The 12,751-nt window shown below is 40.1% G+C and overlaps 1 protein-coding gene across 2 annotated transcripts in view; it reads left to right on the top strand.

Moving 5' to 3' along the window:
- The window catches only part of LOC306836521 (protein unc-13 homolog B-like), a 67,722-nt gene that overhangs the window by 15,356 nt on the left and 39,615 nt on the right, over positions 1 to 12,751 (top strand). For both annotated transcript variants that reach the window (XM_079363646.1, XM_079363645.1), the window contains exons 3-8: positions 343 to 442; positions 3,628 to 3,745; positions 4,146 to 4,269; positions 7,015 to 7,088; positions 7,387 to 7,444; positions 8,572 to 8,785. In XM_079363646.1, the coding sequence (XP_079219772.1) occupies positions 343 to 442; positions 3,628 to 3,745; positions 4,146 to 4,269; positions 7,015 to 7,088; positions 7,387 to 7,444; positions 8,572 to 8,785 (688 nt within the window). The remainder of the gene's footprint in view (positions 1 to 342; positions 443 to 3,627; positions 3,746 to 4,145; positions 4,270 to 7,014; positions 7,089 to 7,386; positions 7,445 to 8,571; positions 8,786 to 12,751) is intronic.

Here is a 12,751-nt window from a genome sequence, read left to right as displayed (position 1 = left end):
TGTGTGTGTGTGTGTGTGTGTGTGTGTGTGTGTGTGTGTGTGTGTGTGTGTGTGTGTGTGTGTGTGTGTGTGTGTGTGTGTGTGTGTGTGTGTGTGTGTGTGTGTGTGTGTGTGTGTGTGTGTGTGTGTGTGTGTGTGTGTGTGTGTGTGTGTGTGTGTGTGTGTGTGTGTGTGTGTGTGTGTGTGTGTGTGTGAAGAATCATTCATCATTGGAAAAAAACGACTCTAACAAGCTGAAAATGTTTATGTCGAGATACCGTACTTGTTCTCCTCCTTTACAGTATGCTACCAAATGCTACCTCACTTAAATTAACTCTGTTTGTTTTTTCCTCTTTGTTTCAGACAAGTTCAACAGCTATGTGACGCTGAAGGTGCAAAATGTCAAAAGCACCACCATCACTGTGCGGGGGGACCAGCCCTGCTGGGAGCAGGACTTTATGTTGTAAGTTATTAAACACAAACACTGACGCTTCCAGTTTTATGGACCTCATTAAGTTTGAATCGCTTAACCACCAATCAGGACAAATGTTTGACAAAAGTTAATATTCGACGAAGCCCCTTCAACATGAACCTGGCAGGATACACCATATGTCACCATGCAAATTGTGTCCAACAGGCAAACTGTAAACAAGAAAAGTGATAGTGACAGTGTCCTGGGTAGTCTAAGGTTGCATTAGAAATCTTTATTCACACAGGATGTAAGCTCTTATTCAGGTTTTATTCAGTCAAACAGAACCCAGAGTGTTGTAACAGGCTGTTCGTATCACTGGTTCTGAAGTTGTTTTTTATGACTTCTCCGACAGTCATGCGGGCACGTTGCACTTCCGTTTCATTCAAAGTTACTGTCAGCTAGGCGTGGGACAGTGTTATGCAAAGTCACAATGTGTTGATGGCTGTGAAGATTATCCTGCCAGAATTTCCAGCAGTGTGGTAAGAAAGATCCAATCTGCGTCGAAAGACACGAGGGCCGCCCTGATTCACAATCCTAAATCTCCCGTTGTGTGAACGGTGAAGCACTCTGTGGCTCGTCACTTGAACGGAATGGTGGCCAATTGGAAAGCAAGCTGACTGAAGAAGGAAGCAAAAATGAGTGCAGCCAATCCTATTCGTCTCACCTCTAGCTGACACTGGAACATGTTCAGCTCATGTTCATGAGGTCTTCTTGTCTTTATTCATATTTTTACTGATGTATTAGTTCATTTTCAGAAGAAAAAAAAGTATTCCTGTAACTGTCATCTGCCATGTTTGTAGAGTCACATTTGACTGTGATAGACTTCATAGAATGAACAACTTTAAATTTCAGCACTCTGGATGTTGGTGGGTGATCTGGTAGGTGTTGGGCTGTTTTCGTCATATCGTTGGTTTCCACCCACGATTGGAACAAAAGTGTTATCTATGATGATTATGGTTTATTTGTGAGGTCATTTTAAAGTCTTTTAATGTGTAGTTCAGGTTTTACTTTTGTAGTTTGTGGTCCTTTTGTTAAAGCACAACTCTTGCCATTCACTCATCATCTACCACTGAACGGTACAACTTTCAACTTTTCTGTCCTACACTGACACCACATCACTATCTCTGCCTCGATCTGTTGTTCTAATTTTAAAAACCGGCTGAGCAACCTTTTTCCAGGAAAACTACCTTACAGCAATAAGTAGCTGCTTTTCATTTCCTCCTTTTAATTTATTGGTTGAATGCCTCATTTTACTCTCCCTGGAAAGGTATCTATGGTGACCGGTGAGCGATTGTGTTGTTTCACGTGTGTCATTGTTTGTCTTTTGTTAACTCCCTTCATTGCAACACTGTTTGTTTTTCCAGACCTTCATTCTCTGTCTGTCCATTAATGATGCGTTGACCAGGTCAAATTCTCCATAATTATTCATCTGTGCTGCCAATACCACCTGTTACAAAACAACAACCAAAAAAAAAAAAAACGTTTTAAGAGGAGTTGGTCTTAAAATAGAATGTCCAAATAGTGAACCATGGCAGGTTGCTTGCAAATCAATCTGCTTGATATTTAAAAAAAAAAAGGTTTTTAAAGTCATTGAAGTAGGAAAAGCTTGACATTTTAGCTGAACATGTATCCTATTTCTTGCCATGAAGGTCAATACCATTCTCTCTCACTCTAAGGTTGATTGTAAAGTAGCAGTCAGAATGGTTCCACACAAGTCCATTTACCATTAAGTAAATAAACAAACAAGATATAATGGGTTGAAAATTGAGTATTGCTGGTTGGTGATTTTTGATTTCTCAGAACATACAGTGTTTCCTCTCTGTCCTTTCTCTGTTATATCAACCAAATCTCTCTGGCAGGAGCTTGCAGCTTCATTTACACCGGTCAGACATAAGGTTATGTAATCGAAAGTCAGAAACCAAGGTGTATGTTTCTTATAAGAAATGCAAGATTGTGTCTGAAAGTGTGCGTCAAGTGTTAAAGTCTTATATATAAAACAGGGATGAGATTGTTCTCTATTTAAACTCATGACTTGATAAGTATACTCCAATAATTTGATGATCCGTGAAAGTGAATCCCCCTACATAGACTACTTTGGTGGTCTCTCTGGGTATATTCATGACAGCACAAGTATATGAGCCAACTGTTTTTACATGTTCATTATATGCGTAGTATGCGTCCAATGAGAGGCTTCCTATTATTTGTAAGTCCCTCCCCAGTGATGACAGCCAGCAGCTGTTGTTCACCACTGTCATACTCATACCTGTTGTTATTGTTCTTACATTCATCTGCTGCTGTAAAAGCCAGTTCATATCCGTAATAAATCCCTTACCAAGCTTGCTTCATTGAATAAAACATTATAGTGACTGAAATAGTGCTCTGTTCGCCATTCTATGGGAACTTTAATTGTAAAGTGGTTTGAGATAAACTCGGCACATCATAGTGGAATAACTAACAAGGGAGCATTTGCAAGTAACAGATAAAGAACATAGAGGGATTTATAGTCTTTCTTTATGAGGTTTTCATCCAAAAATGCACATTATGGTCCACAATGGTTACATAAAAATAGACATCTTTGGATGACATGAATTAAATATGAGTCCAAACATCAGATATCTGGAGAGAAATGAGGCCCAGTCTGATTTCACTGCCTTGCTGCATTCATGTACTCAGTGCCATTTTGAATGACTAAATAATTCCGAGGGCTTACATCTCCGCACCTGGACACTCGAGCGTGTCTCAATTAGGTGTTCTCTTTGATTATCTTTTCTCTCATCCTCGCTTTGTTTAGCCTGTCCCTAGCTATAACTGCTGCGGAGGAGAATATGCAAATACCCTGGAGCCCTTGTCACAGGGCCCCTTTCAAATTTGATATGCCGTTTTGTTGCTGTCATCAAGCTTTTTTTGAGCTCTTTGAATTGCATTCTGAGTGACAAAACAAGACCTATAACACCCTAATACGCAACAACAACAGGCAGTGGCTAGTGGAAGAGCCTGGCAGTACTTATGTCGACATTTTATGGTGCATTGAGGTTGAATTAAATGGCATTTTGGCACCACACAGACAGCGTATGTCTCTTTGATTCCAACTGACGCACACGTTTTTTTTTATCAAGCTTCCCCTCCCCCAACAAAATGTGACACCGTGATACCTTAATACCACCTTTTCTCCTCAGTGAGATCAACCGGCTGGATCTCGGGCTCATTGTTGAGGTGTGGAATAAAGGCCTCATCTGGGACACCATGGTGGGGACAGCGTGGATCCCTCTTAAGAGCGTCCAGCACTCGGAGGAGGTTAGAATATGCACAGAGTCATACATGTGTATGTGTATAGTGTGGAAACGAATAAATGTCATTTTTAAAACATTCTATGAAAAAAAATTGTTTCTGAAAATGGGTTACTTTTGAATGCTTGACATAAATAGATTTTTTTTTTTTTTTTTGAGGAAAATAATCCCGGCTTTGCAATAAACTTGCTTTACCAGCTTTTGCTCACTTTGTATCTCTGCTGCCTTGGTTGACAGTGCAGTACAGTGGATTTATTCAAAACAGCAATGCAATGCACAAAACAGCAATGTTCACAGGCACATTGATATGAACAATAAATCTTGATGAACTGCTTCAGGAAATTGCCACGGAGCGATTAAGAATAGACCTGAGAAGGGTAAATATTAATAAATGTGTCTTGTTGTAGGAGGGCTCAGGCGACTGGATCTTCCTGGATTCAGAGGTCCTGATGAAGGCCGATGAGATATATGGCACAAAAAACCCAACACCTCACCGGGTCCTGCTGGATACTCGCTTTGAGCTACCTTTTGGTGAGTCATCCGAGTTGCCAGTCACTCCGTCTGTTGCTTTATTTTTCTTTTGCATGCTTAACCTTCAGTAGACTGCGACATACCGATGAGTAATCGGTGCTTTCTAAAAGTTCACATGCTTACGTAAGTTCACGTGCTCATGTACCTGCTCGGGCTACACTGGGTGCATTAGCGACACACAGACCACATTAATAATTCTGGTTACCTCGGGCCAAACATTGATCTACTGACTCAGACAAAGGCCACCCATGGATTCAGTTGAAATGTCACCAGGCAGTTTTCTGACAAACTATTTTCCCTGCAGCATTTCATCTTATGCAAGGATAGTTTACATTGATCTGACAAGTCAACTCAAATCAAAAATAGGAGGATTTAACATGAGAAGAGAATGGGGTCACGTTTGTTTCCTTTGACTGGAATTGAATCATAAATGATATAACTTATGCACCTGCATCGTGTGAAGAAGAACCCTATATTCAACAGCTTGAAGCGACACAATAGAGCAGGAAAGATGTCTAATTTAATCTGGTGAGAGGTTTCGCTGATGATGTTAAAAGTTAGGGTTCGAGATACTGAATAAATGGGGCTGGGAATATTTGGGTGTCTCACGATTCAATTCGGACTCTTGGGGGTCATGATTCCATGGAGAATCTATTTTGGATTCAAAATGAATGTGGATTCATGATTCAAAGTCTATGAGTACATACTTCAGGATCTACTCTATTCATCTGTGAGACTGGCTGAATTTCTAGGTGCTCCATTCGGCATTCGACTGAGTTAAAGAGCTGCGAGCCTTCTAAAATCTCAGCAGATAAGAATCTTGATTTTTACATAAAAAGTTGTTTTTCTTTCCCACCTGAATATATCAGCCTTGGAGAAACAAGAGTGACCTCTGGCTGATTCTCTTCTCGGCCTCTATTTAATACAAAATAAAATGCTGAGTCAACATGGAATATAACAGGAGACTGATATTCACTGAATTAAGGAAGAAAGGGTTTGAATGTAGTCATTAGATGCATACAAGGCATTGTGTTTCTGTCAGTGTTTCTCCTTTTTTTAAGTTGTTGGTCTCCTAAGTTGTTATGTAATAAACTTGATTGACCAGCTTTTGCTCACTTTGTATCTCTGCTGCCTGGGTGGACAGTGTACAGCGGAATTATCTAAGGTCTTTTACTTTAAACAGCTGCCTGCATTTGGACAATTCTGATAAAAGCATTGAGCATCACAATAGATGTATTGATTTGGTTTACTGGTAATAAATCATTACTGTATGGGTGGAAATAGCTTTCATGTATTCATTAACAGTGGCCACAGCCAATGCAGTTACACCAAATCAATTGAATAGCAGACCATACAAATGGCTTGAATAACAATAAAAGGATGATTCCAGATGTCATGATTGGAAGTGATCACCAGCACCAGTGACGGGCTTGTGGTTAAAGGCCATCAAAGTTAAAGTAGGGTGTCTGCCCAGTGAGTGGGAGAGATCCTCTTTGCCTGTTTAAAGAGGAAACCTTTCAAGATTGCAGGAGGCCATCAGGACTGCCTGTGCCACCAGAGCCATTCATTACAGCTCAGTCGGTTTGTCTTTGAAGCCCTGGCCTTTGTGCGCGTGGCCTTTAATGTGCATCAGTCGACAGAGCGGTGCAAATCATAGCAGTGGGCATGGATGAGAGTACCTCATAACAGCTTTATTAAGTTTTATTTTGAGAACGCTGTATGCTGTACAAGTCTCCACATCCTCTGGCTGTTTGCACAGGAAACTCTTTTTTTTGTGTGAGTTTATTGGAGAGATGGGACAGTGGATTGAATCAGAAGTCAGGGAGAGAGTTAGGAATGACATGCGGGAAAAGAGCCACAGGTCAGAATATCGACTCAATACATGGGGCTTACGCACTAATCACTGCGCCACCAGCATCTCTGGAAACGCAGTTTTAAAACGTTGAAATATACTGAATAAGTGATATCAGCTAATTACACGACTGTGGTGTTGAGGGGATTGCTTTTAGTTCTTCTGCCGTTTTATGAATATGGTTTGTATGTTTGCATTATGTTGAATGCTTTAGTTTGATCAAATACAAAAACATAAATCTAGTCCTGGGTTATATAGTAAGTCTGTCCTTGATTTTTAAATTTGCCACTTGTTTTTTCTCAAATATATTTGATGGGATTGTTTCTTTTAAATCTCAACCCTCACATCTTTCTGTTTTTATATCCTTTACTTTTTCATAAAAAGAAAAGAAGGATATGTCTGGTCCTTAAACCAGTTTGAGGCCTTGTCTAACTATTTATTTTTGTAAGAAGCTCATGAGAAATTAAACAGGCGTTAAAGTATAATGAAGCCATCTTGATTCCAGATGTTTGAATACAGATGCAGGTTTGAACACAGGATGCAGTATATTGCCTTATCCTTAGTGCCGGACCATTAAGCAGATTTCAATGTCTTTGGCTTCCCACAATCATGAAAAACAAGAAAATTTAGATTTATCATTGTGATGCAATATTCGATTTGTTTTGATCACAGGTTTTGTCATGTGTTGTGAATTTTTCAAAGTGTTTGTTGTTATATTTTGACCACAAGAGTATGCTCAACAAGTGCGTGTGATGCAGATGTTCTAAAGTCAATGAGTAATCATGTTTCAGAATCGTAATCTCAATATTAATCAAAAGAATCATAGTTGGGATTTTTTTGCCACGAGGGAGCAGCTCTACTTCTAACACAGGTTGTATGTTTGTGGGTAACAGACATCCCAGATGATGAGGCGCAGTACTGGACTGGCAAGCTGGATCGCATCAATACCATGGACATCCATGATCAGGTGAAGGCCAAAGCAGTGAGATTTGTCCCGCTTGGACTGTATGACGTCATCATAAACATACTGCATACTGCTGGTTTATGTTTTGTTTAACGGTTACAAAAGCTTAAGATGATATTTGTTGCTGTCCTTGTTTGATTTAAAAAAAAACAAAAAAAAAAACATACAGTATTTGTGTGTCCCTGTGTCCACTTCCTTTTGAAATAACATATCCATATATTTGTTTGTAATCGTTATTGTACAAATAAATTCAACATCTTTCTGGATGCCTAATTTCTTTCTCTCCCTCTTTTCATTGTAGTACCCTCTGCAAGATGATGTTCAGAGTCGCCCACTGCCATTTGCAACCTCCCAGTGCTGTGAGTTGTGCTTGAACATACAACTCTCTTCCTCTAGATGGAGGCAATTCTCCACCACTGTAGCTCTAAGGCTTTACTATTATTGTTATTTCCTCTCATTTCCTTCACCCGTTTGTATTGCCAACCGTAGTAACAGTCTAATCCTCTTCATCAGAGTTGAAAATGAAGATTATATCGTTTAAACCCAGACGCTCTCATTTATTGACAGTATGAACCCAATTGAATCCTTCTTACTGTTGTGACAGTTTGTAAGTTTCTTTTTCCACTCTGAAAACTCCAATCACAACACATCCACCTACTATTTTAACATAGAGGCACTTTTTTTTTTGTTTTCACAACCCCTACATCCTCTGACTCTACCTCTCACTTGTAACATCTGCACTTTTACCAGGCAACTATTTCGGATGGGCTGACCCACTGAGTATGTAACACCCACTTTGATCAAATTCTCCCTCTGACCAATCCTATGCTCCCCTTGCATGTACTTATGCCCCATATTCTCCGATAAAATGATTAAACCATCAAGGTTACCATGCAGTGTATTCTCATGTCACTCTAACACATGATTTCCCCTGATCTTTTCCTTAATCCCATTCAATCTTTCTGCCTTCTTCCTATTCTTGCTGTTCCCCTATTTACGTTGCCCTGTGCTGATGGCAGTATTTTCATGACCCATCTATAAAAACTGCTTAAGCACAAATCTAGGTAAATTGTCCTGGATGAGTTATTGACAGCTTTTGCATCATTCAAGTTTATTCATGTTTGAACGTTGCTAAACTATAGTTTTTGCCACAAATGTTCCAATTTTAAAAGAGTGTTAAGTAAAAATCAACTGTACTTAATTATTTTATACTATTTTGTTTTGGAGTGGCTAAACAAAGAAAAACGATATACTGTATCTGTGAATGCTGTCTATTAATGCAGTAATGATACCGTGGTTTCGCCTTGTTCCCCACCCAAACTTGAATCTCCTGGCTTCTCTTTGCAATTTGGTCCAGATAGTTAAAACTCTACCAAGGGTGCATCCTCTACTTTGGGTCAATGATGAGCAAACACATGTAAAGCTTGCTGTTTCACTTAAAGATTTACAGATGAAGATAATAAACTCAGCGATTTGCCTGTTGCAGCTCTGGATGACCAGGACAGTGCTGTAGATGACCGGGATAGCGACTACCGTAGCGAGACAAGTAACAGTCTGCCCCCACGTTACCACACAACTGCTCAGCCCAACTCGTCACTGCACCAGTATCCCATGGGTCCAAGGCAGCAGCACCACCCAGACTCCTGCACAGACTCTGTCCACAGTTTTGACCTGGACTACAGGGACCAGAGAGGAAACAGGTAGACAAATATCCACAGAGTCATCCATAGACGTATCCACTCGCTCGGTCCCATTCCTCAACTACTCTAGATGGAACTGCAACTTTGTTATACTGTCCCCACATTTACAGTATGATAGAGACAAAAGGTTTTATTTCACACAGCAAATAACTGCTGTCTAAAAAATGATCAGAGTTGAAACAATGCCTTGACAAAAGTCAACAAAATCTCAACTTTATAAGCTCGATGAAGGTTAAATGTATTGTAGTGGAACTGTTTTCACTATGGTGAACAGGTGTACAATAATTAACAAAGGTAAAAGCCTTGAATGTTATTTCCACATCTTACCAATTTGTTTTTGAGTTTTTCATTTTCTCTATGTAATCAGTGACATCTATTTGAAATTGAGACTGACAGAAGAAATATCAATTATCATGCTTCCTTTTTGTTTTTTAATCATTAACATAACCAAGAATGTGAACATTTTGGTGTTCCCGTATCCTTTTATGTTATTTTGCTTGTAGAAAGGTCCTCTGTTGTTTACCCTTTACTCTCAGCCTAAGCTCTGGAGTATATTCAGCTCTTGCCAACTTTTATTCTTAATTACCTGCGTGGACTGTAAACAAATGCATGTTTTCTGGTAAGACTGCTTGAAATGTGTCTGTATGGACTGTTAAAGAGTTGATCCTAGTAATTCTGCTGCAGATAAAAATAGGATACAGCTCTAGGAAGATCTTTGTCCACGCTTGTCTTTGTCTTAAGGGGTTGAAGTGCTGGTTAAATTCCTGATAGACAAGGCTACTTTCTTGGTTAAGAAATTCCCTCCATCACACATCATGGGAGTGAGTCCTTTTGGTGATTTGAATATTCTTTTCTATACATTGGTGGCAATTTTACTTGCACTTCTAATAAACAATATTGCTGGCTGAGAGAGAGTTAACCTAAAGATAAGAATGATAGTTGTTGGGATTTACAAAATGTAAATTCACAGAGGAATATACAAACATAGACGCAGATATAGTTTAACACTTTCATACATTTGTTAATCTTGCACATGCATCGTTTATCAAAATGCTTTCGTTGTTTTCATTTTTTCTTGTTTGCTTGCTTCTTTTTTCTGTCTCTGTTTCCTTTCCCATCCTATTTTTACTCCTTTTTTTTTAACCTAAATTAGATCATTAAACCAGAAAGGAAGGGTCAGAATTATACCAGTAGATTCTGGCATGGGGGTTGAAGATTGGGAAAACAAATACAAAGGGCAGTGCAAGCCTCAACTGAGTGACTTCCTTGATGATGAAGAAGACAATGTTATCCTTCGATTGGGAAGACCTTACCCTGAGCCATCACACATCAGTCAAAAGACTCAACATAGTGGTTTTCTGCCTGCCACATACCCTGAAGGGTATGACACTATTGATCGGCGAAGAAAGAAAAAGATAAGGGACCCGGGAGGGTTGTTAGGTTCAGAGTTAAACAAGACGAGAGAAAAAGCTTTGTCTTCTAATGTTGCACTGCCCCGGGAGAAGAGAGGGGAGCTGTTCATGCGACAGGTTGCAGAGATGCAGGAAGAGGAGGAGCGTCTGAGTTCATGCCTCAGGCCATACAAGAATGGGCTCCTCTACAAGACAAGGATGTGGGCTAAGAATGAGCTGAACAGCACTTTGGAAAACTATGTGGCGTACAAGAAAGAGCAAGATGCTAGAATGAAGGAAAGGTTTGATTTTGAATTTGAGAATTCTGATGACATGCACTTCTCTATGGGTGCTGAGGAGGATATTGATGATTTTTCCTTTAAACCAATTGATTTTCAACCAGAGAATGCAAGACATTACAAAGACAAGTACTTATATTCATACGATGGTCACATGGAAAATTCTCAAGGTATCAGAGAGAAGAAGTGTGGTAAAGCTAAGATTGGTGGTTGGGCTTCAGAGGCAATGTTGTCTCCTGTGGAAGAACCCAGTGATGAATATGTAGACCCAATGGATGAGCTTCAGTGTCTTGTTGAAACGGTTTCTGAATACCTTGCTGAAAAAGAAGAGGAGATAAGCAAGTACGGCTCTCTTCCTAAATCAAGCAAATCTAGACTATCTTCTCAAGGTAGCAACAGAACTGATTCTTTTGGAGAGGACCATAATAGTTTAAAAGATCCAAGAGGAGATGCTCAATCAAACACTCCATCCGACCAGACTAATCCAGTAAAGAATGCCATGAGCTCACTATTTTCTTCTTTCACTAATAAAGTTGGAGGAGGCCTGAAACAGCCTGTACAAAGTCCCCAAGCACCATCTGCCCAACCTCCACAATCTGGATTTACAAAAATATTTTCCTTTATTCCTAAATCAAATAGCACAGCCCCTGTAGCTGTTGTATCTCCGGTGGAACCTTCTCCGGAAAAGTCATTTAGCTCTGTGCCCTGTCAGCCATCAAATGATGCCAAGACACAAAGTCATAATGAAGAAACAAAAGCTCCCATGGGGAGTCAAACTCGAACATGTAAAAATGACTTTGTACCTGAATTTATTACAAAATCTCAAAGCACTCCGGGAAACTCAGTCTTGGGGAAATTGAATCCTTTAAAGCTTTTTTCTGCAGGTGATAATGGAAACTCAGCAGAGTGCAAACAGGAAACCGAGTCTGCAAATACTCAAGGCCATGCACAGTGGGACGAAACATGTGCAAATCAAGGTAAACAGTTTATAGCAGCGGATGACAGTACACAATCAGAAAAGCTAAGAGAAGAGAAACATTTTGGACCAAAACAAGATGAAAACGTATATGGACGGCAAAAACATGCAAATTACAAACAGGGAACTGGACCTGTTCAGGAGCCAGCAAGGACACGAGGCACAACACAATCAGCCAATCCTAGATTCATCAGTTCATTTAGTTCATTAATTACTCCAGCTGTTCCTGTGGTACCTCACAGAGCTCCACCTGTGGCAGTTTATCCAGTCTTCAGATCAACTGATGAACCTCGACTGGAGAAACCAGTCGAGGTCCCATCATTGAGTAGTAAGTTTAAACTGCCTTTCCTATCTTCTGAAAATGTCTCCACTCAGCAACATCCAAAAGCAGAAGGAGGAATGCTGTCTGGCTTTTTAAAGTTTGCCTCCAGTGAAGATGTTAGTTCCACAATGAACACACAAAATGTTGAGCAATCATATCATGGTTCAACTTCGACAGCCTCAGCCACCTTTACACGGGAAAACTCAGAGAAAGGATGGTTGTCCAGCATATTTAACCCTACTTCTGGTTCCAATCAAAATGTAACCAATAACCAGCAATCTCAGAACAGCACAGTGCCATCTTGCTCACAACATGCAACACATCAGAATCCAACAGCAGCCCATCATGGAATGCAACATCAAGCTCCTAATCAGACTGAAGGTGTTTTTAAAAGAGGCTCCGCTGAGGATGTCTCACATTCAGGCTCCAATCAGCCTAAACAAGGAGGATTGCTATCTGGACTTTTTAATTTAGGCTCTACCAGTGACCTAACAGGCAGTCCGCCACAGCAGGTATTAAGTAACAATCAATCACAGAGGAGCAGCCCCTCACAGTTTCATCAGTATCCTTCCTCACAACAACGTGCATCCTCTTCACAGACTGGGGGGCTATTGAAGTTCTCATCAACAGAAAATTTACCGTGTAACACACAGCTTTCTGAAGCTGAAAAGCAAAGGAAAATTCCTGACAATTACTCTTGTCATCAGCAGGCCTCTGATGAAACTCAAAAGCAACCTCAGAAAAAGGGGCTGTTGTCAGGCTTGTTAAAATTTACATCATCTGAGAATATATTAAGTGCACAAACAGGTGATCACCATCAAAGCAATGTTACAAGTAACGTAAAAGATTTTAACCAACAGAATACTCCAAACCGAGGGCCTCACCTTAGGAACACAGCATTGAGTCAGCGAGTTGTCCAACAGGAGACGAGTAAACCAGGCTTTAACCGTCAACATACGGTTCCGCTCCAGCAACCAC

This window comes from Symphodus melops (genome assembly GCF_947650265.1).
Source record: "Symphodus melops genome assembly, chromosome: 16".
NCBI lineage: Eukaryota > Metazoa > Chordata > Actinopteri > Labriformes > Labridae > Symphodus > Symphodus melops.
This window is presented reverse-complemented; position numbering and strand designations above follow the sequence as displayed.